Below are 26409 nucleotides of genomic sequence, written 5' to 3'. Positions count from 1 at the left end.
ATGATTTTATTGTTGATGTCATTCTGATTTTTCCTTTTCAATAGTGGTACGACCAGGAAAATTATCGGAGCAAGGAAAAGATAGCGTAAAAGACAATTCTTCTGATTACCGGGTGCAAAGGTTAAAGAGAACATTATTCCCCAACAGTTCAGTTGTCAGTGTACCGACCGTCCAAAGAGGTTGTAATATCCCCAGTAAGTAATCTTTTATTTTAATTGCTATTTATAAATATCCTTTGGATCTACTATTGGTCACTTCGAATTATTTTTTTAGACATTTCAGTATGTATATTTATTCGTACTAAAGATTCATATTCCCGACTCAAACAATGAATGTGATAAAACCTCCCCAGTTCTGTTGTAATAGTTCGGGGGTCTGTGGACATGCTTTTGTTTCCTGATTTACTGAAGCGATTAAACGCTAACTGATTGGGTTTTAAAATACATAAGATCCCACTTCCATGTATAAACTCTATTACGTTACATATAGTTCGAAAGTCTCAACGTCATCCTACTCATCGCGTCTATCACAAGGATCTTTTGTTTTCATAATATTTGATAAAATAAAAATCAAAGTTATTGCTAAAAAAGGTTTTTAGAGAAAAAAAAAGGTCGGTTATTTCACCTCATTTTTTAATTACCTTAATGAAAACTGTGTATAATTACTATTCAAGATTAATGAGTCTGCCAAATATAGTTAGGAGGAATACCATATCTTTGAAACTACCTACAACACTAGAAGGCCTAATAAAACATCGTTTAAGTAAAGCAAATTTGCTAAAATATAAGCCCTAATAGAGCTATTTACTTTCAAAAGTCCTCGAGATATAACTTTTTAAAAGGCAGCATTTCATAAAAATGTTGTATGGATTGTACTGAAACATCAGTAGTTAGTTAATTTATTTTCAGAAATCTATATCTCAGGAACTATTTGACGTATAGATGTTTATTAACACTTAAATTAAAGCTAGTTTAATGAGCTATAAAGTAGTTTATAAGGTTTATTTTTGTAGTAGTAGTTTTCATGAAATTTGATAAAAGACAATGATTTATAGTTGTTCGGACAAATTTTTATTTGCCAAATTTATATTCATATGTGAATATCATAAAAACTACTACCCCTAAGAAGATAAGTGTCATAACCTACTTTATAGTAAGTTAAATTTCCTTTATTTTGAGTGTTAGCAGACATATGTACGTCTTATGTGTCTAGAGATAAATTTTTTTCAAAAATCCAATATTTTATACGAACAACTATTTATTAATCAATTTATTCTAGCAAATGTCATTAAAACTACTATTTCTACGAAAGTTAAGGTCATAACCTACTTTATAGTACATTAAACTAGCTTTAATTTGAGTGCTAATAGATATCTGTACGTCTATAGAACATCGTTTAAATTAGAGTAAATTTGCTAAAATGTAAGCCCTAACAGAGCTATTTACGTTCAATAGTTCTTGAGATATAGCTTTTTAAAAAGTAACATTTCATAATAAACAACAAAAGTTAATCAGTGTTTAATGCATATATTTTGGGAAATCTATATCTCTGGAAACATTAGACTTACTGATCGCTGCCAATATTCACAGAAGAGTAAATTTGCTAAAATATGAGTCCTGAAAGAGCTACTTACGTTTAATGGTTCCGTCCAATGAGATATGCTCGTTTAAAAAGCAACATTACATCACATATGTAGTGAAAAATTTATAGTTAGTTAATTTATTTAGGAAAATCCATATTTCAGGAACCCTTTGACGTAAAGATATTTATTAGCACTCGAAGTAAAGCCAGTTTAATGTGTTAAGGAATATATGACTTTTATCTTCGTAAGAGTCGTGTTTTTTATAGTATTTACCAAAATAAATTCACAAAATGATTATTTTTAATTCAGAAAAAATTTTTATGGAAAACTACATCTCAGGATCCATTTGCCATGTTGATGTCTGTCAGCACTTAAATTAAAGCTAGTTTAATTTACTATACAGTAGTTTATAACATTTATCTTCATAGGGGTAGTATTTTTATGTTATTTGCATATTAATATGAATTTGTCCTATGAAATTTTGTCCTAACAAATAAAAATCAACATTTTGTCAAATATAATAAAACCTATTACTCCTTCGTAAATAAACGTTATAAACTACTTTATAGTACATTAAACTAGCTTTAATTTGAGTGCAGGCAGAAGTTTTATGGTCCCCAAAATATATTTTATTATTTTCATTAATCACTTTCCAAATAAGTAAAAAAATCAAAATTTTATAAATTATTTTGACAAATATCATGAAAACTACTACTCCAACGAAGTTAAACTTAAGCAACTATTTTATAGTGAATTCGACTAGCCTTTATGTGAGTACATATTGCTATATGTACGTCTAATGTTTCCTGAGAAATAGATTTCCCAAAATTAACTCACTATCCTCTAACAAACTTTCCTTATTTTTTTATGAAATATTGCTTTTTAAATAACTGTATATTGGAAACTAATGAACTTAAAATAATGGTGCTTGTTGTCTAGAGCCTATATTTTAGCAAATTTAGTCGACCTCGTGTTCTAGGTAGTTTTAAAGATATGGAGATCCGATTGAAAAATTAATTTTTTTTAACATTTCGAAACATCTGACAGTTTTTATTCCCTATACTTGACAGACTCTTCAATTTTAACGATCAACTATACATAGTTTTCATTGAGCCAGTCAAGAATTGGGGTGAAATAATTGACTTGTTTCCACCGAGCTCTTGTACTATATGTACAGGGATTCTTGAACAAGCCGAACGATTAGATCATTAAAATGAAGGTGAACAAAATTAAGCAAAATGACAGATTTATAGAATCCCTGTTTAATTATTTAACAAATACCACACAATTATGTATTTGTTAGTCTGCCCTAGTAATATATAAAAATCAATAAATTATATTTAAAAAGGTAAATAATTATACATAACATAATCATGACTAATCTTACTTCATAAGAAATTGGCTGAGCAGAAGCATGAAGGCTACTATAATAAAAATAATTAGAAACAGAAGACCAGCCAAAAAGTATAATGTTACAAACCCCTGTTTCTGTACTACCGCAATCAGCCACACTGTTCGATGACAAAAATAAAATGTAATATACTCATTTTGTGAGAGATTTTGTCTACTTCAATTTTACATCTATTGTTTATCTTCGAAAAACCCTTAATTTTCTTGCAACAAGCGGAAATATGGAAAAAAATTCCAGAATTGCTGGTTTTTAATTCACTTACATATATATGGAATATATAGTAGGAGGAAGAAGTATTGTGATCGTAAAAAAAATCTAATTCGAGTTTTCGAAGCAAATACACGTTTTTGAAGTCTTCTAAGTTCAAATAACCAAGACTCACAAAATGCTTTGTACAACGAAAAGTTGTAAAAAACTGAAATTACATAATATATAATTTTTTCAATTTCTTGAAATTGGTATTTATTTTTTAATAGTGAATATCGTGAAAACTACTATTCTTACAAAGGTAAAGGTCAAAAACTACTTAATAGTACATTAAACTAGATTTAATTCGATTGCTAATAGACATCTGCACGTCTCATGGTTCCTGAGATATAGATTTCCCAAAATAAATTAACTAACTGCTGATATTTCAGTACATTTTTATGAAATGTTGCTTTTTAAAAGGCTATATCTCCAGAACTATTGGACATAAATAGCTCTATTAGGGCTAAAATTTCAGCAAATTTCTTCTTCTTTAAATAATGTTCTTATAGATTTTCTGGTGTTGTTGGTAGTTTTTAGAAAAATTAATGTTTTTTTAAGGTTTTGAAACGCGATTTTGTATTCCCCCTGCCTATACTTGGCAGACTCAGTTTTGACTAGTAAGTATACATAGTTTTCATTAAAGTAATCAAAAATTGGGGTGAGATAACTGGCTTTTTTCTTCCCGGATCTTGTACTATAAGACTTCGTTATCTTTTGTTAAAGTGTTGTATTCTTGGCAGGAACAACATTTATATTCCTTATTCTTACCTCGAGAAACCCTATAATTTTTTTTTAATAGAAACAGATGAAAAACTTTTTTTGTACTTAATTTTCGCTATCCTTCTTCTTTGGATTTTTTAATAGATCACAAAAATAGCACCAGATTTTTTAATATTTTCTTTGGGAAACCAATGACCAGTTGAAATGCCAAGCGTAAAGGATTTTGCACCATAAGAAACATTCTCATCAGACTTTTCTAATCATCCCTTCTGGCAAGATGATTTTTTGAAAAATAGAAATTTATATATTTTCATCTAATTTTTTTGTTTTAATATTCTCTAATATATCTGATTATAGGATCAATATGTTTTATGCAAGTTTTTAATTCTCTAAAAAAATCTAAATTGGACATGTTTTATGATTCTTATTCATGTCTGTAAAGATTATAAATGCTAAGTTATCTTTGATATAACAAACTGATTAATAAGAAAAAACTATTTTAGTGAAAGTTGTTAATTTTTGTATTGTTAATTGTTAATAATAAAATAACGTTAAAAAAAGTTGAAAATAAAAAAATTGAGCCAACTATTTAATAATTTGAGTATTGTAAAAACAACCTCAATATCAAAAGGCATGGATTGACAAGCTTCATGAAAATTACTCACACATAATCGTCGAGAAAACAACTTCTATGATTTCTTATTCTGAAAACCTTTCGTTGAATGAATAACACACTTGTTTTTGTTTTTTAAACTTATTTATAGAAAAAATATTAGTTTTCAAAAACTTACCAATGAAAATTCATAGATATTCAGAAAACCGTTAGTTGAAAAAATCAAAACAAAGTAAAATAGAATTAGAAATTAATAGGCAGTAGAAGAAACAAAATCTCTTCTCAAAATCAGAAATTGCCGTGCGTCCTGAATACAAAATATTGTTTTCAGAAACCCTATAGTAAAGGGGTCAAGGCATTGACACTGTTCTAAGAACATTCGATTAGATTAATTTTTATCAGGGATGTGCACTTTCCTTAACAAAGCAATTTAAAAAAAAAAATGGATGGTTTTCTTGAATCAACCATGTGCAAAATACATTTTAAAATATATATTAGTCCAGTAAAATAGCAAGTTAATCTCGAAGTAATTATGAACTAATTTGTTCGATTCTAATGTAAAACGCTTTGCCAAAGACGATAGTAGAAAGTTTTAATACTCCTTGGGCGATGCGTAGGCATAATATGGCAAATAATTCAAAATGGCCACTGTATACATTTGGTGTTATCATGTTAGGCAAATAATTCAAAATGGCCGCCATATATACTAGGTATTAATTAATTACGTTATAGCGAATAATAATAGTATCTGAAATACCATATTTTCAGACACCATTATTCCAAACTAGTTGATTATTAACGATTTATTATTTTATTTGGTGAAATACGATTAATCTCTGGTTTTCTTATCCTGCTTATTAATATTTTCAAATAAAATAAAAGAGTCATATCTTGAGTTCAACATCCTGGGAGATATTTATTTATTATAACAGCAGGACTAAAGTCTTAATAAACACATACTACCAAACAAATTTTAAAAATTTAACAGAAATTGAATACACGTATAAATTAAAACAACTATCTTAATTTATGATGAAAAGAACTTAAAAGCATAAAACTCACTTAACCATTCACAGAAGTAGTTTAAAACATAAATAAAAACTCAAACACAAAACAGATGGGAGTACATAAAAGTTTCGGCTCGAGAAATGATGACTCTACCAGAAGGTTTTGTTAAAAATGTCCGCTCTTAAATGTAATATCCTAAGTTTGGTTGGTCATCTGGTAATAGTACAAGAGCCGGGAAGAAAAAAAGGCAGTTATCTCACCCTAATTTTTTATTACTTTAACGAAAACTAGGTATAATTACTAGTCAAAATAGATGAGCCTGCCAAGTATTGGCAGGGGGACTAAAAAATGACGGCTGTTTCAAAACCTTAAAAAAACATTAATTTTTCATTCGGAGCTCTTAAAACCTACCAACAACACTAGAAAATCTAAGAGAACATTATTTAAATAAGAGTAAATTAGCTTAAATATTAGCCCTAAAAGAGCCATTTACATCCAATAGTTCTCGAGATATAGCTTTTTAAAAAGCAAAAATTCTTAAAAATCTGCGGAAAGATTAGTATTTAGTTAATTTATTTTGAGAAATCTATATATCAAGAACTATGTGACGTACAGATGTCTATTAGCACTCAAATTAAAGCTAGTTTAATGGACTATAAAGAAGTTTATGACCTTTACCTTCATTGGAATAGTAGTTTTCATATTTGCTAAAATAAATTGATTTATAGTTGTTGGGACAATAAGTTTGATTTATGAAAAACTTCATTTCAGAAACCATTGGACGTACAGATGTCTGCCAGCGCTCAAATTAAAGCTAGTTAAATTTACTACAAAATAGTTAACAATATTTATCTTTGTAGGAGTAGTAGAACAACTATATTGTTGGCCGAACAACTATAAATCAATTTATTTTAGCGAATAAAAAACCTGTATTTCGGGAACTATTGAACGTAAATAGCTCTATTAGGGGTCATATTTTAGAAAATTAACTCTACTCTGAATGATTTTCTCTTAGGTTTTCTAGTGTTGTTTGTATATTTAACGATATAGAGCTCCGAATGAAAAATTAATGTTTTTTTATGGGTTTGAAACAGTCGCCATTTTTTATTCCCCCTACCTATACTTGGCAGACTCTTGAATTTTGACTAGTAATTATACATAGTTTTCATTAAAGTAATCACAAATTGGGGTGTGATAACTGCCTTTTTTCTCCTCTTCGGCTCTTGTACTAAGTGGAAGGTCGAAATTGTAGAAACGGCATTGGACGTATTATTGGAGGAAGCCTCATCCCAAACGCAAAACGAACCTGCATTTACGTCAGGAGTTACTCAACAAGCAGTTTCACTTCATCTAAAATCGTTGGCCATGATTGAGAAACAAGGAAATTGCGTCGTATAAACTGCATAGACGTTGTGTTTTTTAAGTAAAATGTTGTTTTCTAGTTATTTAAAAAAAGGATTTTTATATCGTATAGTCACCGGTGATGAAAAATGGATCCACTACGATAACCCAAAAAAGAAAGAATCGTGGGAACCATCTGGTCGTGCCTAAACATCAAAATCCAGACCAAATATTCATGGAAAACACTCATGCTGTATATTTGATGGTATTAGCTTGGTATCCTATATTATAAGTTGTTCAAACCAAGCAAAAACACTCCTTTATCTCTTTTCTTAACACAATTAATGAAATTGAGCCAAGCACTCAAAATTAACACGTTCATTATTACTCTAGACATGACAAAATTATTTACCTACATGATAATACCCGTCCGCATGTTGCGGCACTGGTCAAAACCTATTTGGAGAAACGTAATAGGGAAGTCTTACCCCACCCTCCGTGTTCACCAGACATTACCCTTTGCAATTATCACTTGTTTTGGTTGATATCATATGGTCTGTGTGAGCAGCGCTTTCCATCATACGAAGATGTGAAAAATTGGGTCAATTTATGGATAGCAAAAGATAAAGAGTTCTTTCGACGTGGTATTCGAATGCTGCCAGAAATATGGAAAAAGTTAGTGGCTAGAGAAGGATATCACTTTAAATAAAATTAAAGTACCATTCTGGAATATAAATAAAAACTTCTAAAATATAAATTATTAAAGTAACATAAATAATCAATTTAAAATAGTTGTATTACTAAAAAATTAATTGGGAAGTAATTAAAAAATCACCATCATTTTTTATTTAAAAATATTTAATAAGTCGAAAAACATGTCATGACCAATAGCGTTTGCTTTCCTTTAAATTTTATTCTGCGAGAAGCAGGTACTCTCTGGGTCAGAATGAGCGAACGCCTTCAAACAAACTATAAACTACGCACCCCTGCGTGGGGTCCCAGAGGCCAGTGGACAGCAAGGAGAAGTTGGGTGCCCCTGCCGCAAATGCGGCAGAGTCGAAAGAACCAGCTCATGTGCTGGAAAAATGCTCCAATAACTCCCTCCTAATAACATCACGGCACCACAGGGTCAAAGAAGAGTTGATGACGTTCCTGGAAAAAAAGACTTCACCTGTTTAGATGAGGTTTATTGTGTGGGCATCGATGGATCCGTAAGATACACTGATATAGTAGAATACTCTATAACAGGAGGCACGGCACTGATCTTGAATCCGACGATGAGATTTAAAAATAATGACCTGGATCAGGTAGGTGGAGTGGAAAGAGGAAAAAAGGAAATATCTGAAAAATGCGTTCCTTTCCTTAAGGGAAAATTCCGCTAGACCTTCGGAGAGAGAGAGTTCGCCATGAGAGGCTTGTGGTTTGGATCTCGCGGAACAATACCAGAATACTGCATAAGGCTTCTTAGAAGACCTAGGTGTTAGAATTGGGGATATTGCGGTCTTGGCGGAAAATATTATTTTGGACTCTCTGCGATTCATTCATCATCACCTGCATGGGAAGTAGCTCTGAGATTATAAAACTATTTATTTTAACCTATCTATTTATTGAATTATTTCTTTTAACTGAATTTTTGTGTGTGTATTTGTATACTAATATATATTTTAATTTATGTGTTTCTCCGTATAAACTGATTTACTACGATGACTATTATATGTCCTTGGTTTGACTCCACATTGCTATCTGATGATAAATTTGTTTGATTTGTTTAATGGATCAAACATGGATAGGGGATCACTGGAAATGGGAGGTCAGAGAGAGTGAGATAGGGAGAATAGAACTGTCAAGTAAAGAAAGAAAAGAGAAGTAAAATGAAATGAAATAAACCGAAATATTATTGTAGTTATTATTGTATTTAGTATTTGTAGACAAGTATTGATTGTGAGGGAAAAGGGGGAGGGAATTTTTTTTTGTTATAACATATGAATATATATATTGTGTATATGTCCGATGTTGGATTGATTAGTATGCTGTGTAATGTAGTAACCTAATGTAATTGGGCAGCATGATTGAATAAAGCATTTCTCTCTAGGACAAAAAAAGGTATAATTATTCGGAGAAAATAGAATATTGGAGGGCTTTAAATGTTAGGTATAGACAGAGATTCTAAATTTATTGAGTTTAAAAAGGTGCGGACAGTTAATTTAAAATTGAACAAATGTCTGTGGGAATTCTAGATCACTGTTTGCTCAGCCAGTTTCAAGAGATTCAAAATTTAATTGTTTCAATAAAAGCTGATAATCCACTCTGAAAGTGCGATTTAATTTCCAGTTAACAAATTTTAAAAATCTGTGTTTATTTTCTAAAGGAGAAATTTAATATCCCAGCCTCCTTATTTACGTAATAAATTCTTAAATATAAAATTTAATTACAAAAATCAAACTGACTTTTAAAAAAAAAAAATAAATTTATGTATAATTAACAAAAAAGTAAAAACCAATTGTAAATAAATAAAAATTGAATTAAAAAAATAAAAACTACACTTTTGGGCTTTAACGCTGTTGTTTCAGGGATTTCGCATGTGGGGCGCCGAAGGTCGATATTTTTTCCGAAGCTCTAGTAGCTTTTCCCTGAAACCCTCAGTGTTCTGTCAGGATCTGCACCCAGTCTGGGAGGACCCTATTAGCCTTCAATCATTCATGGACGGTGGAGAAGAATTTCCTCAGAGTGGTATCCTTCTGGCTAGCTCACCGCTGTCCATTCCAATCTTCAAGAAACTTTGACATAGGCTACCCAGCAGGAGTCTGGTTGAAGATAATTGAATTGTTTTATAAACGATTAAATTATTCATTTAATCTGACCAAAATGACAAACGACAATGTGAATTTAATCTATAAATTATATTCTAATTAGACATAAAACTTGTTCTCAATCATTGGAAAATATTAGTTTTGTTCATCATGTATTTATCAAAATAAAATATCGATATTCCATTTTTAATTATTCTTTACAATTTTCTAGAATTTTTAAACAAAATATCGATATTTCGATAAAATAATATTGGAATGTTGTTGCTTATATTCCATATCGATATTACTACAATACAAAATATCGTGTTCAAGGTTTGTTCATTCTCTTTGATTTTTAGGTAATGATTGTGAGGACTCTACTACTCGTCTTCTTGGTACATTTAGTAAGTGGAGCGAATACAAATGATGATGCTCTTATAGAAGATTTTTTCGGAAAACCTAATAAAACAGGAAACGTACAAGATCCAAATCCAAATAATAACGATCCAAACCCTAAGCCCAGGGAAGTGATAGATGATGATGATGGCGATAAGTGCACATGTGTTCCTTACTACCAGTGCCTCAATGGGACAATAAATACAGACGGTACAGGACTTCTAAACATCAGGTAAATTTTACAAGTTTGAAAACATTTATAGAATATCTTTAGCAAAATTAAACTATCACCTACCATAATTCAGAAGTAAGAACATCTTCCCACTTAAAGAACGTATTCATTTTAGTACAAGAGCCGAAGAGGAGAAAAAAGGCACTTATCTCGCCCCAATTTTTGATTAATTTAATGAAAACTATAAATAATTAATAGTCAAAATTGATGAGTCTGTCAAGTATAGGTAGAAGAAATGAAAAATGGTGGCTGTTTCAAAGGGATAAAAAAAAATTTCATTCGGAGCTCTATATCATAAAAAATAGGAACAGCACAAGAAAACCTAAGAGACCGTCATTTAAAGAAGAGTAAATTTGCTAAAATATGAGCCCTAATAGAGTTATTTATGTTAAATAGTTTTCGAGATATAGCATTTTAAAAAGCAACATTTCTTAAAAATATGGAACGTACTGAAACATCTGTAGTTAGTGAATTTATTTTCAAAAATTTATATCTCAAAAACCATTTGACGTACAGATGTCTCTTAGCATTCAAATTAAAGCTAGTTAAATGAGCTATGAAGTAGTTTAATAGGTTTATCGTCGTAGGAGTAGTAGTTTTCATGATATTTGCTAAAATAAATTGATTTATAGTTGTTCGGACAAATTTTCATTTGCCAAATTTATATTCATATGTGAATATCATAAAAACTACTACCCCTGCGAAGATAAGTGTCATAAACTACTTTATAGTAAGTTAAATTTCCTTTATTTTGAGTGTTGGCAAACATATGTGCGTCATATTGATCTAGAGATATATTTTTTCAAAAATCCAACATTTTATACGAACAACTAGAAATTAACATTCTGTGAGGTTATTTTGTCAAATATCATAAAAACTACTCCTACAAAGATAAATATTATTAACTATTTTGTAGTAAATTTAACTAGCTTTAACTTGAGAGCTGGCAGACATCTGTACGTCCAATGGTTTCGGAAATGAAGTTTTTCATAAATCAAAGTTATTGTCCGAACAATTATAAATCAATTTATTTTAGCAAATATTATGAAAATTTAAATAATTTTCTCTTAGATTTTCTAGTGTTGTTAGTAGTTTATATAGCTCCGAATGAAAAATCAATATTTTTTAAGGTTTTGAAACAGCCGCCATTTTTTAATCCCCTTACCTATACTTGGCACAGACTCATCAATTTTGACTAGTAATTATACATAGTTTTTATTGAAGTAATCAAAAATTGGGGTGAGATAACTAACTTGTTTTCTTCCCCGCTCTTGTACTATTTCGGATAAATGGAACTGTTTGAAGGGAACCGTTCACACTGAACTAGGCAGTACGTGAGGTGCGCTCACTTGTTCTATTGATGCCAGTATGATGTTTGACAGTACTCGCACGCTATATGCGGATCGGACAACTGGAGCCCATTAATCGTCAATTTATTTCATGGTACCTAATAAGTCGAAGGTTGCCGTTGCTTGATTTGCTGCTTTGTGTCGATGAAAAAATAAAAGAAAAAATAATAACAAATGAATTTGTCGAAGCAATAGGATAGCAACAAATTAAGTTATTCACTCATAAAGTTATTATGCATAAATTGTAATAAGTTAATTAGAACTAGAACATTAGGATTTCAAAAAAAATCGGACAATGACTAGCGTGTTTTTCAAATATAATGGAATTAATTCGCTCTAAAATTGAAATGAAAAATACTTATTTCAGAGAAATAATAAGTGCTGAACAATACCTGCTAGGTCAAGGTTTCTTTCAACTGGAAGAAAAGAAACTACGAATATTTGAAGTTCAGCTGTTTAATATCTCCTCAGGTCATTGCGAAAATTATCATTAAAATTATATATTAAATAAATCAAAAATTTCTATCCTTTTTTTGTCTCAACACTTTTTATTTTTCACCAGTCCAACGTTTCGACCATTTTAGCCATCCTCAAGGACATCTTCAATTATAATTTCTTCCTCACATTAATTTAAAAGTTACTTTTGCAGGCTATTCTGTCCAGGTCATTTCCTTTATTATAAGTTAAAAGCCTATTTTTTAAAATTTAAAATCATTAATATTTAATTATTCTTATATAATATTATCCACAACAATTTGTTTGGGTTATCAACAGAAATAAACATCATGCCAAGGTGGCAGGTGGATCAATAAGCATCATGCCAAGTGCATATGTGGAAATTTTCCACAAATCTATTTGATCAGAAAGCAATAATTTATGTCAGTGGCTTCAAACCGGAGTTTGGCGAGCCTTTTCCAGGGGTTCCACAAAATACTTTTGGAATTGGTCATTTCACATGAACTCAATCCAGTTTTGAATCAGATGTTCTTCAATTTCTCACAGGTTTCGTTTAGGTATGTTAGTCTTTCTTAGCTTTTGTTGAAAACACGGCATTTGACATTATTGTAATCAAATGATAATGAAGGGGTTCCACCAATTTCCTACTAGTACCAGAAGGGATCCTCTATTTTCGTACTTTTTCTAGAAGGGTTTAATCTATTTCCCTACTTCTACCAGAAGGGTCCCGTCCATGGGCGTAGATTTCGCCAAAGGGGAAGTCGTCCTCTGTCTATTACACACACACACGCCTGCGCGCACTCACATATACAGTCCATTCTGAAACCTGGGGTAAAAGAAAGATATCTAATTCCGCATTCCAAGAAATATCTCCACCATTTTACTTCTACTTCATAAAATTCAATTATTATTTTTTTAAATTTGCATTACCTATAGTCACAATACATTTTTTAAAATTAAATGACTGAATTCAAATAGTTAACAACAAAGTTTAATTAATGGCTCGCACAATGAAAATACAAGCCATTTTTCACTTTTCATCTCAGATGATTTTTTGGACCTCACCATCTTTCTCCACCATTATCTTTCTAATTATAGCATGTTTCCAGAAAGGATCCATCTATCAAATAAGTTCACTATTCTTTTTCTTTTTCTTTTCTTGGGTCCAAAAATCTAGGGGTGAGCCGGGCTCCATGCTTCCCTCTGCCTACGCCTGTGGTCCCGTCTTCAAGAGATTTGGAACCGCTGATCTATGGTAGTTTGTCATAGATGATGTGGATTTACTTCAAATTGCCATAGATGTTAGTTCTCCTAACAAAATAAATTTTAGTGAAGACCTCACTGATGCACTAGACCATTCTGAGGCATCTGAGCATACAGGTCAACTGCGGTAAACAAATAATTTCTTGAACATTAAAATTTTCACGTTTCTCTATTCAAAGCCACTTGATAAATACCAAATATTCCATATTTAGTATCCCTAGCTGGGTCCTGTTTTTCTACTTTCTGTAAACATACCTTAAATTATGCAGTTATTTAAAATAATTATAGGATGAGAACTGTTTGCGAAGACTATATGGAAGAATGTTGTAAAGAACCAACGAATACAACTCTTATGCCCATTGAGGTTCCCAGGAAGGGATGTGGCCAACGTCGTCCTGAAGGTGCTGGCTTTAGAATAACAGGAGATAACAGCGGTGAAGCACAATTCGGTGAATTTCCTTGGATGGTAAAATTAATTTTTTAAATTTTAACTGCATTTTACAAATTAAATACGATATTCTATATGTCACTTGTTAAATAAATTTTGAGAAAGTTTATGCAGATTAGGAACCAGTCTAGATCGCATTGAGGTACTGTATTCATTATAGTTAACTTTATTGCTGACTTAATAAATAATGGCTAGAAGTCTTAAGACATTTTGATTTCAGAGTGATGTAATCCTACAATACTATATCTTAGGTTTAATTATACCTTTCAGTTGACAATGCTAAACTCCAATTTCGACATTATTAATAATATTTCTCATTGTGAAATTCTCACATTTTTGTTCAAAAAAGTATGGCAGCAATGTGAAAATTCAAAGTGGACAAGTGCCATAAGGGGAAACAGAAGAGAAGAAGTGGTTGTTGCAAGAGTAAGAATAGAACATTCCAAATTAACTCACCTTCACTTAATCACTAAAGAGGACCAGCCTATATGCCAAACCTGTCATTCCCCATTATCAATAAAGCATATAATTGAATAATGCCCATCATTTCGTCAAGCCTTCGAAAATAATAGAATTGACGAACAAGAGAATTGGCCCTTAAAGACTCAGAAGAATCCATAGACAAAATAATAAAATTTCTCAAAGAAACACAACTTTATACTAAAATATAATCCACCAATACCGACCAGTGTAAAAAGGAAATAGTCTACATTCAACTATCAAATGTCAAAGTCAAGAAGATAGATGAAGTAAAAAGGGTGTAATAACCTAGATGTTGATCGCCCTGAATAAAAATCTAATCTAATCTAATGTGACAATTCACTACAATTTTCATTCTTCTCTTATGCTCTTGGAATCAGGACTTAAGTAAAATTTTTTGGTGATAGTAGCTTACAAAATATATTCGAAATTTCTTACCAACGCACCACAGGAGCCGAGGAAAAACTATTTTACATAATATTAGATATGTTTTATGTTATCGCATACCACCTTTGCTATGCATGTATTTAGCGGTTATGTGGTTGTTTTTACACAAAACACCTCACAATAACACAATATAACATCTATTATGGATCGAAAAAATAGGACAATATAAATGGAGAACCGTGAAACGTGATTGACTTTTCTTTTTTTTTTCCGGCCAAGACTTCCCATTGGAGTCCTATACTCCCAAACCATGGTTGGGGGGGCCAAAGTTTTTCATTTTGTGAGACCGCCACTCAATGAAAAAAGTCAACGCCCCAGGCCAGATTTGAACCGGCACCGCCATTTGAAATCCAAATTGGTAAGACTGTGTCTTAACCACTGAACTACTGGCGGCCCAATGACAATTTTCTCACACGTATCGTTTTTGGTGGTCCCTATAGGTGTTATATGTTATAAGGAAAGAAAATTTTCTTAAACATTTTAAAACCAAGTCTAACTTGATTTTCCCTAAAAAAAAAATTAGTTTGATTTACATCACTGGAACATATCACACGAATCCTTTATAATCTATACATACGGATCAAAATCAGACCAATCAGCAGCATCTTCCTTTATAACCAATGATTCAAGATACAAAATTAATCTTCAAAAATTAAGTAGTATATTTACTGCCGAACTCAATGCAATAGCTGCACCACTTCAATTCTTTTTGTCTTTTTCTTTGTCCCCCAACAATATAACTATAATTACAGATTCCCTAAGCTCGTTAAAAGGCTTAGAAAGTATTTATCCTGTACACCCAAACTTTTCGTGCATCCATTTCTAGCTAAACACTTTACAAAATCTGGATATGTCTGTCACATTTATGTAGGTTCCAAGTTACGTAGGAATTGCAATAAATGAACTGGCCGATCCAGCTGCAAGAGAAACACTCCCGCTCCCGTGACGGGGCAAAGCAATTTCAACTCCATCAGAAATGAGCAACTCCCTCGAAAAGGAAATAAAAGATAGATGGCAATATTTAAGCCAAAGAAGTAAATTAAAAATGATTTAAAAGGACGTCAAGCCCTGAGATACCTTCACAGGTAAATGTCATAGAGAGGAGGTCGTATTGACTAGTCTGAGAATAGGTCACACGAGGCTCACCCACTCGCATCTTATCGCAAAACAAGCACCTCCAAAATGTGATTATTGTAGCAACAATTTGGCATATCTTTGAGGAATGTCAATATTTCATGCGCCTCAATAGCTTGGGTTTGAGCCCAAATATTTAAAAAAAAACAGTGGAAATGATGTTTCGGTTTTTAAAATCAGAAGATTTGCTGCCACAAATATGACATCGCACAGACGGATTAAGTATATATACATATTATATATATAATAAAAAAAATAATAAAACAGATGTAACAAAGGATAAATAAGAAATTAATGGCGTAGATGACCCCTGATGTTTTACCCTACTAAAAACAAATTAAAACAACAAAAACAATTAAGTGTCCATTGTTATAGAATCAATATTGAAAATACAAAGACTGACTTTATGGAGAGTTATTTTGTCAACTAAAAGGCTCAATTTTTTTTTTTTTTTTTATTAAGTATGAATTTATGTACAATAAATTTTAAAATAATCAAAATCATTACAGTTATCTTAGTTGATTTTTATAATAGATCCATGTTAGTCATTTTTAAACATCATTATGCCTTTTGCTTCTCGTTATTATTATTTACTTTTTTCTTCATTCTATTAAGGATTATTATAATCTTAGCAGGTTTGCTATGTTAGTACAATTTTGACATTGCTTGCCTTTGCCTTCCTCTTCACATGCCACAGTTACCTATACAATATTATAAATAATATTATGATTCAACTATTACAAATTTTATTCTCTCTAAACATTATGACTTTTATTGCAAAATATTTATAATCTGAAACAAAAATTTCAATAACTATATAATATATTTCATCATCATCCTAAAATAATAAATATAAATTTCTTACATTCATACTTCTTTACTAGGTAGCACTACTGAAACTGAGTCCTTTAGATGATGGCACGGAGCTAATGGTTTACCAATGTGGTGGAGCACTTATCCATGAAAATGTAGTTTTAACGGCAGCTCACTGTGTTACCAAGTAAGATATTAACTTGAATACAATTAGTATTAGAAAAAAATAAATAATAAATTAAGATCTATAGTTGCTTGAATCCAATCTTAATCTTTGTAATCAAATTAATACCAATCATTAGTAAATTTTAATCACACTAGAGTTTTACTAACAAAAACATTTTACCAAAATCAATAATATTTTGTAACATAGTTGGTAAAATTAAAATATTGTATTCCTGTTATACAACACAATCCTGAACCAGAAAGGTTCAACTTACATGACATAAATCTTTAATGGTCCTCTTATACTTAAAAAAATTGTTTTTAAATTTGACAAAATAAAATTATATTGATCAGACACATGGGGCTACACAGACCTGTGATATTGAAAACAAAAATTGTTATTCAAGGTAATATATATCTGAATTTTGAATTAACGATTATTAAAAAAAAGTGCGTGTACAATTAGTTTTATTTTTTATTCTGACATTGTTTTTAAATTTTTAAAGAATCCTATAGAGAGAGGAGGATGCTAAAACAGTAGTTTAGTTTGTATATTAAAAAAAAAAAGGAAAAATGTAGAGTTTATGTTAATATTAAAAAACCTATGGAAATTATCAACCACTATCAATCAAACATACTAATGAACAAAAACTTTAGTAATTTAAAGGATATATTCTTCATTACATAACCTTTTAAAGTTTGTATTAACTAAACTAACAAACAATTATTTTTTAACTTACAATGAATTCAACAAATAATATAAATAACATTTAGGAAATACAAGTTCACAAACTACAAACGGACTGAACAAAGCCTGTGTACTACCAAACCAATTGGCCTCTGTGGGGACAGCATTACACATTTGCTGAAAAAACATGATCTAGAACCAAAAGCAAGGGGTATCAGTATTTTCCACTGCGGAAGAGCCCCACAGTTCCAGAGAGTGGAATTGTACCCCTCTCCACAATTATATTATTTATTTATTTTATTTGTAATTCTATTAGTTTGACGGTGCTCTCCGGGAAGCTAACCAATGGATAATTTACGATCATCATATGCTATCGAAAATGAATCTTTTTGCCCAAGCATGCTTTATTTGCTTGTAGTTAAATGGCTATAACCTATTTTTTAATTCACTAATATTAATAAAGATTTTTTTTTAAATACCAAAATAAACACAAAAAAAAAAAATGGACCAATTATTGTCAATTTTATGGAGTTTTAGACAACAAATCCATTTAAAGTTCGGAAATTTATGACTGTCTATAAATGAGACAAAATGTAAATTTGCCCCCAAAGTACTGCCATCTATTGAAAAAAAATTCTCTTCTAAATTTGTTTCATTTAAATTTAATAATAAGTTTAAGTAATCCCAAATAATGAGGTTAAGAATCAAAATTGTATGCATTTTTTCAAAAAGAATTTCATTACAAATAATAACCATTAATTGAAAAATGCTGGTTACAGCAACTACATATACATTGCAACTATCCAATTGATGACAATAAATTATGTGGATAATCAAAGCTATATGTTTAAATTAATTAAATAATTTATAAATGGTGCCTTAGCTTTTTTCTTTATTCATTTATTTATTTTTTAGAAAAAATGATGATAGTACACTAATTGTTCGAGCAGGAGAATGGGACACCCAAAGAGCTAATGAAATTTATCCTCATCAGAACAGGAAAGTTACTCGAACTATCATTCACCCTGGATTTAATGGTGGAAATTTGTGGAATGACTATGCCTTGTTAGTGGTTGATACACCATTCAAGTTTGCCCAAAATATAGACACAGTCTGCCTAGCTTCTCCAGGACCTGTGCCTCTCAGCAGGGAATGTTATGCCAGTGGATGGGGAAAAGATCAATTTGGTAACTATTATCTTCACCAAATTGGGAATCCGTAAACAAAGTGGTTTATCATCGTATTAAGTTATATTATTATTGGATTTAATCTGGTAACTTATTATACATAAATTTATTTTCAGTTGAGTTTGAGGTTATCCCAACTAGATGAGTAGGATTGGAGATGGCTAATATGGGCCTACATTTATTATATTTTTTTTTCTCAAAATGTTTTTTTTTTACATCCCAATTACAATATTTTAAAATGTAAATTTAAAATTAATTAATATTTTAATAGCAAGTTATGATTTTTTCACAGTATCGGGATTCTATTAGCTGTTGAACAATGGGTAAGATAGAATTTATTGGCCTTGTTCAAAATGTTGAGAAATATTTTTAAAACAAAAATATTCAATATGATCAAGTATTGATGAAATTTTCAAAAAACCTGAATCTTTAAAACTATTTTGTAGACCAAAATATTCAGATCGCAACACTGACATTACTGAAAATTCTAATTTTTGAGAAAATGAAGTTAAAAGATTTTAAAATAATATTTAAACTTATTTTTACTTTATTTCAAATTAATCTATTAAATGATAGTTCATTCATAATGATGTGTTCTTTATTTATTTTGTTATTTCATTTAATTAAATAAACCATATGGAATAAAAATTCATTATTTACTTGAAAATGCCTTATTTTGAGATGTTAGTATTGTCTTGAGAGTACGAAATTTCCTTGCAGGTCAAAAGGGCACTTATCAAGTTATTCTCAAGAAGATTGACTTACCAATAGTACCAAAGGATCATTGTATTACTCTACTCCGCAAAACAAGGCTTGGTCCATACTTCAGATTGCATGACAGCTTCATTTGTGCTGGAGGAATTGTTGGAAAGGATACTTGTAAGGTAATTTCAGGACCCAAAAACGTCTAACTGTATTATTTCTCCTGAAATTTTAAAGGATTAGTGGATTATAAAATATCATAATTATGCTAGCGGAGGGCAGCAGTTTCCTGATTTAACAAGATCAAGTATAAGGAGAACCAGTTCTTAGAGTGGGGTATTTGGAAAGGTGGGTCAAGGAAGTTGAAATAAGGCCAAAAAATTAGTTGTGGACCAACTAGAGATATCCCAGTAAAGGTCTCAATAGGAAGGGAACCGATGGCTGATGATAGATCATGTGTGCAACTCTTTTGCTGTTCCATTATTGTTTATTTATTTATTTTTTTTTATAACTGCCAAGAAAACTAAATCAATAATTGTTCTGGATTTAGATTATTTATAGTACATGTAATATTTTAATATTAAAATTAAATAATAAGCTTTAAATAATTAATAAGCTTTAAATAATTAATAAGCTTCATCTTTCATTTTTTACTGAAAATTAAGTGTATTACCCAACTTATAGCAAATAACAAGAAAAATTCAAATTTGACATGTTACTATGCCAAAAATATATAAGACTCAATGAATGGAATTCAAATTAAGTTTATAAAACATTTAAAAAAATGTCTTAGATTGTTTTAAAGTAAATGATAAATAAAGAACAAATTTAGTAATTATACCCTTAGATATCTAAATTAAAGGACCAAAGACAGTAAAGTTGGCTTATCAGAGTTATAAACATACAATACCAGATTTAATTTTGGGTGATTAAATTATATTTAAAGGAATTATCAGTTATTGTGAGAAAATCTGGAATCACCAACAATTCATCTTGATTAATTTATGAGAATAGAAACCAAGAAAATTGGATTTTGGAGGACTGAGTCAAATACTAATTAGTAAAAAATGCATCATTTTTGTTTTAATAGTTGTGTTTCGTTTCTGTTAACTGTAGTTATTTTATTTATTTTTTGCTAGAATAGTTATAACTGTTCTTTTATGAGGAATGTTACATTTAGTCTGGATTAATGATTTCATAATAGTTAACAATCATATTTGTAATTGAGGAAAAATGATTGTTTTCTATAACATACTGCTTTGATTATGCATCATGCTGATCTTTCATCCAGACTTTTCCTTATTTTGTTGTTCTCAAATCTATCTTGTTTGCCCTCAACCCTTTTCAAATATTGTATCTCTGTAGCCTATAGTTAGCTTTTATCCTTGGGAATGAAGGCCCACTATTCACTGGCATATATCAGTATTACTTTAGAGACTAATTGTTGGCTTGGAAAAAAAATAGTTCTTTAATCAAATAAAAGATACATTACACTAGAACTAGTTGATCTATTATAATTAACTAGCAATAATCACCGTCTATAACATACTTTATTTTTACAGGGAGATGGGGGAAGTCCTCTAGTTTGTCCAGTTGAAGGTAAGCCAGGAATATATGAAGTAGCTGGTTTAGTTGCTTGGGGAATTGGTTGTGGAGATGTAACTCCAGGAGTATACGCTGGTGTAGCATATGCCCGCCCTTGGATAGATCAAACAATGGCAGAACTTGGTTTTCAACTACCATGATTGAAGCTTAAGGTAGGCTTTTATATAAAATATAAATGCTGGTAATAACAGTGCAATGATCTAATTTTTAAAGTAATATTTTGTTTTTTCCATTTCTATAAACTCTTTATCATATCATTAATAAAGTGTAATAATTTCAAATAATACAAATGAGGTAATTGAACATCGTCATACATCAGAGAGATAAATAGGAGAGGATTCAAAGCAGATAATAGCTGTGTATTATTTAAAAATAATAGAATTTTTTTTCACAGACATTAAATCATGACAATGAAATAACATAGATAGAAAATGATGTTTTTTTGGAGAAAAATAAAGAAATACTTTAAAAATAAGTGAACATTACTGGAAATATTCAGAGAAATGAAATATTGAAAATAAAGTGTTAAGGGTTTTGAAAGTTGATTTATTTCTTTCAAATTGTGTACTTTATATGAGATTTTTGTTTTTAACTACCACAAAGGCGGGTGATTTTATTTCTTCTTTTTCCTTTTTAGTTTACATAAGTTTGACTGAGCATTATTTCATGAAACGTTTTGAGTAGTCAGTAATTTGGTTTCTGTTATTTATCTATTTTAAACCAGTATAAAACTTATCAAAAATTATGAAATTGTTAACACTTAGATATTTTAACTTGAGTTACATTACATGTCTCCCCCCTGTGCTATTTAATTTTGAAAAAATGCTCACATTTTTGATGATAAGGAATTGTTTCTAATACTTACACAAGTCCAATATCAATTTTTTATTATTTTTTTAGGAGTCAGGAGCCAGATGAAGACATAATCTACCACAGAACTTTCATTTCATACTCAGAATAGTATGAATATAAATTATGTTACTTTCCATTTATTGGATATCAGAATTTGTTATCCATAAATTAAAATAAATATATTTAAATGTTCAATTATTTGTAAATATTGTGTTTAAAAAATAAATTATTATAATGGTATATTTAGTTAATAATGTAAATTTGTTAGAAAGAAGCAGTTGGTTATGCAGTTTTTTTCTATTATAACAAGACTGTTAAATAAACAGGACCTTTTACTTAGAAAATATTTGAAATTATTTTTCTTGATGGAAATACATTGAAATAATTTTTTAATATTATAAAAACAAATAATGCAATATTGCATTACTGCAATACTATAGTTTAGTAAGTTTTATAATAAATATTCTTATATGTATTTCTAATAAAACAGTATTCCTCATTATTATTTTCATGAAAATAAAAAATATTAAACATAAATGAATGAGCATCAAATAAGTGCAAGATTGTCTCTCTAACAATGGCAATTCTTGAAAAGGATAGATGATGCTGGTTCACACAGAAAAAATCATGATTGAGAAAGATTTCACAATCACTAACTTCTCTAAATCTTTATAATAACCTACTCAAAAATAAGACATAATGTATCCTTCCCAAGTAGAGACATCTTCAATTTTTGTGGGTATACTACTTCAGTTTATTCTGAGCTAAGTAAGCAGATCCTCCAACTTGAAGGCATTGAAATGCCTAATTTTATATACAGATACTTATTTATATTTATATTATACTTATTCTGGGAAATAAAATTACTTGGATTTTTTTTTCTAAAAAAATTAGGGATACAAAACTGTGAGCAGAGAATTGAAAAAACTTAAATAGTTTTTGACTCCATGAAAACTTGGAATTTTTAATATAGACAGAAAAGTTGCGGCAAGAACTTGTTGGTCAGGGGGGAGGAAAATCTAGAATTTCCCAATAATTTTGTCTGGATTTCCTATCTTATGGTAGGACTAGGGATTATTCCCTGAAATTTGCCCTTATCTCAAATTTTTTAGTAAAATTGGCCATTCTAAATATTGTATAAAAACAGTATTTAATGATGAGTATAATAACTTCTTTGAATAACGTTTTAACACAATTTTAAGTAGGTTCCAAAAGCTGAAATTTCCAGCTTTTCAAACCATGTTTGAAAGATCTGTGTTTGAGAAATAAATAAAAATACAAAGTGCCACCAGAGTAGTGGATGGAATTTTATGAATTTCGTATTGGACCATTTCCATACTTCTTATAAAATATGCTTATGGATGTGAAAGCGAAAGTAGTTGACAGAATCCGACAAAATCTATATGGGACCAACATACACTACGAAAATTTCTTCAAAATCGAATAATTTTGCGATTTTGAAGACAAAATTTATTCTTCATTTCCTTCATGAATGCATATTTCTATTGAAATATTCTATTCTAATATTCTATGAATGCATATGCATCTATTTACGCATATTCGGGAACGCACACAGTGACATTTTTAAAACTTTCAGAATACTGGCATACCGAAAATGGTTTTTCGAATTGCCGACTGTGTCCGAGTTAAGTTACAAAACTGTTTGAAATAGACAATATCACTCCCTCAGGGTGCTTGCGGACTAATTCCCACATTTTTCAAATTGGCCTCAGTATATTTTTAGGTTTATAGACAATCAATCCTAATATATTACAAGTCGCTTAAATATTTAACAAGGTGTATAGTAAAATAGAAAAACAATATATATGTATGGAGGTAATGACATCTTGAATTTTGAAAGGAAACGTATTGTTACCAGAATACGGTATAGACCATTTTGAAATCTTCCATAATGGGGCTACGGACCCTCAAAGTGTGGTAGAATGTTTACCGTATTATTTTTACATTATAAGCCGTTAACATAAATAAATTTATACTTGTTTATAAGTACAAAGTAATAGATTATATTATTTTTTCAATATGGTGTAAGCAGAAAAAAATTTAGTTTGTACTGCACCTTATATGTAAAATAAAATATTACACGGCGATCTCAAAAAAAAGTTTTTTTATATAATTAATGAGAGTTTTCTTTTTTGAGAAGGCCCAAAATGTATTATCAATTAGTGTCCCAACTTTTCTTGATCCACCCCAGTTCAATCAGCTACTCTTCCTTGCTGTAGGTCCGATTACTCCTACTTCCCCACCTTTCTCTTCCAATTTTCTTTTTTTTAATTCCATTCTTTTTTAGTGGTTAGCATACAATAACATCGGTAAATTTAAAATGGTAATCGGTAAAAGTGGACATAGCTAAACAAAGTAAAATATAAATACGGTATATAATTATGTTTAAATCATACATAAATAAGGTTTTAACAAAGGAAAATTTAGCTTTACCAGATTTTACAAAAATGGCCGAAGAGATAAGTGTGATAATCTGATACGAAGATCAAAGTGCACGAGTAAAAAAGTGGGGCGTCCCATAGCAGATCAGTTGTCACTGAATCGTCCCCTGCACAAGTTCATCTTGAAACGTTATTGTATCTGACAGTACGTAGCCAACCATTGTATTTTATTTTTTATATAAATAACTATTCTATAACTATATGTGTGAAGATTTTTATCATACCTCAGAAACAGAATAAGTTACTAGAATATTATATTATAAATATGCGTCAAAAACACAAGCTCTAATATTTAATACATTAACTTAAAATTTTAAAAATCAAAGAGAATCTTGCAGCAGCAATGTAAAGATTTGGACTGGACTAACCATTGTTAACATCATATTATTACAACACCACGTAAATCAAATCTGTTTTGTTTGTCTTTTCTTTCCTATTATAAAACCCACAACAGAAATACAATAAATCTTTATTAGTGCAAGATCCTGGTGGAAAAAATTCAATTATTTCACTCCTATTTTAGAATACTTTAATTAAAACTATGTGTAATTATAGTCAAAATAGAAAGAGTCTACCAAGTATATTTAGGGGTAATAAAAAATGGTGGCTGTTTCAAAACGTTAAAAAAAATTAATTTTTCATTCGGAACTCCAAATTATTAAAACTACGTACAACAGTAGAAAACCTAATACAACACTATTTAAAGTAGATAATTTGCTAAAATATGAACCATTATAGAGCTGTTTGTGTTTAATAGTTCCCGTGGTTTTTAAAAAAATACAAAATTACAAAATATCGAAAAAGCAGTAGTTAGTGAATTTATTTTGGGGAAAAATATATCTCAGGAATCATAGGATGAACAGATACCTATTAGCACTCATAAAAATAAATTTACAAAATATTGATTTTTAGTTGTTCTGACAATTTTTGATCTATCAAAAAATATATCTCCGGAACCATTTGACGTACAGATATCTAGTAGCAATCATATCAAAGCTAGTTTAATGTAATATAAAGTAGTTCCTGACGTTTATCTTAGTAGGAGTAGTAGTTTTCATGATATTTGCCAAAATAAATTTACAAAATATTGATTTTTAGTTGTTCGGACAATATTTGATCAATCAAAAAATATATCTCAGCAACCATTTGACGTACATATATCTGTTAGCACTGATATGAAAGCTAGTTTAATGTAATATAAAGTAGTTCCTGACGTTTATCTTAGTAGGAGTAGTAGTTTTCATGATATTTGCCAAAATAAATTTACAAAATATTGATTTTTAGTTGTTCGGACAATTTTTGATCTATCAAAAAATATATCTCAGGAACCATTTGAAGTACTGATATTTGTTAGCACTCATATGAAAGCTAGTTTAATGTACCATAAAGTAGTTCAAGACGTTTATCATCGTAGTAGTAGTAGTAGTTTTCATGATGTTTGCTAAAATAAATTTATTTCTGGTTGTTCGGATTATGACGTTACTTGTGGATACTTTTTTTACTCTCGACGCCTAATTCAGTAATCATGAATATTTTTGGCAATCAGTATTATGTTTTTGTTACTGCAAATGCAATATGCTCATCTGGGCTTCCTTATGGTCTACGTAAAGAGAAATAATGTCCAAGGAGATAAATTTTCGACATTTAACAGTTTGCAACCGACAACAAAGAATGCATCAAGGCTCTGCAGTGTTTGTTTGGTTTCTTGCTCTAAGCATATGCAAATACGTTTTTGTAAAATTCGAAATAAAATTTAATGATTATGAATGTCTAGAGAGTTGGATTCAATAAAATTATGTGCAGTTCTAATAAAATATTTGTTATAAAACATCCTCTTTTAGCGCAATTCTGTCTAGCTACTAGAAATATATCTGACATCGTGATAGCCGGTCAGTGTTGCCTTTAACGACGGAAAGATACAAAAAATCTTTTTTCTAACCACCAGGTCAAAATTTGATGATTCTACAGGTATATTGATGTCGGCATAGTGATATAGTAATATAATCATACAACTTTT

At 30.1% G+C, this 26409-nt stretch overlaps 2 protein-coding genes across 3 annotated transcripts in view; both read left to right on the top strand.

Moving 5' to 3' along the window:
* The first annotated feature begins 56 nt into the window (after positions 1–56).
* Positions 57–22125, top strand: LOC106689260 (phenoloxidase-activating factor 2). 2 transcript variants are annotated; one of them, XM_014434157.2, is made up of 8 exons: positions 57–194; positions 10073–10341; positions 13698–13875; positions 16803–16918; positions 18500–18771; positions 19492–19655; positions 21036–21230; positions 21979–22125. In XM_014434157.2, the coding sequence occupies exons 2-7, from the start codon at positions 10076–10078 to the stop codon at positions 21216–21218; spliced, it is 1179 nt and encodes a 392-aa protein (XP_014289643.1). In that variant the 5' UTR covers positions 57–194; positions 10073–10075; the 3' UTR covers positions 21219–21230; positions 21979–22125. The 2 variants fall into 2 exon arrangements, with proteins under 2 accessions (XP_014289643.1, XP_066903315.1); XM_067047214.1 differs by lacking the exon at positions 21979–22125 and adding an exon at positions 21473–21624.
* A 2324-nt stretch (positions 22126–24449) lies between these two features.
* Positions 24450–26409, top strand: part of LOC106689256 (transmembrane protease serine 9) — a 37937-nt gene continuing 35977 nt past the window's right edge. The window contains exon 1 of the mRNA XM_067047213.1: positions 24450–24537. The gene's annotated coding sequence lies outside the window, so the exon portion shown is untranslated. The remainder of the gene's footprint in view (positions 24538–26409) is intronic.

Source organism: Halyomorpha halys, unplaced genomic scaffold (genome assembly GCF_000696795.3).
Source record: "Halyomorpha halys isolate HHAL.00 unplaced genomic scaffold, Hhal_1.1 Scaffold1313.1, whole genome shotgun sequence".
NCBI lineage: Eukaryota > Metazoa > Arthropoda > Insecta > Hemiptera > Pentatomidae > Halyomorpha > Halyomorpha halys.
This window is presented reverse-complemented; position numbering and strand designations above follow the sequence as displayed.

What these genes read in the sequence shown, in the direction of transcription:
- LOC106689260 (XM_014434157.2), top strand. Translation starts at nt 10,076, where the DNA reads ATGATTGTGAGGACTCTACTACTCGTCTTCTTGGTACATTTAGTAAGT. An exon ending in ACAGGACTTCTAAACATCAG is followed by an intron (nt 10,342 to 13,697) that starts GTAAATTTTACA and finishes AAATAATTATAG; the next exon opens with GATGAGAACTGTTTGCGAAG. An exon ending in GCAGCTCACTGTGTTACCAA is followed by an intron (nt 16,919 to 18,499) that starts GTAAGATATTAA and finishes TTTATTTTTTAG; the next exon opens with AAAAAATGATGATAGTACAC.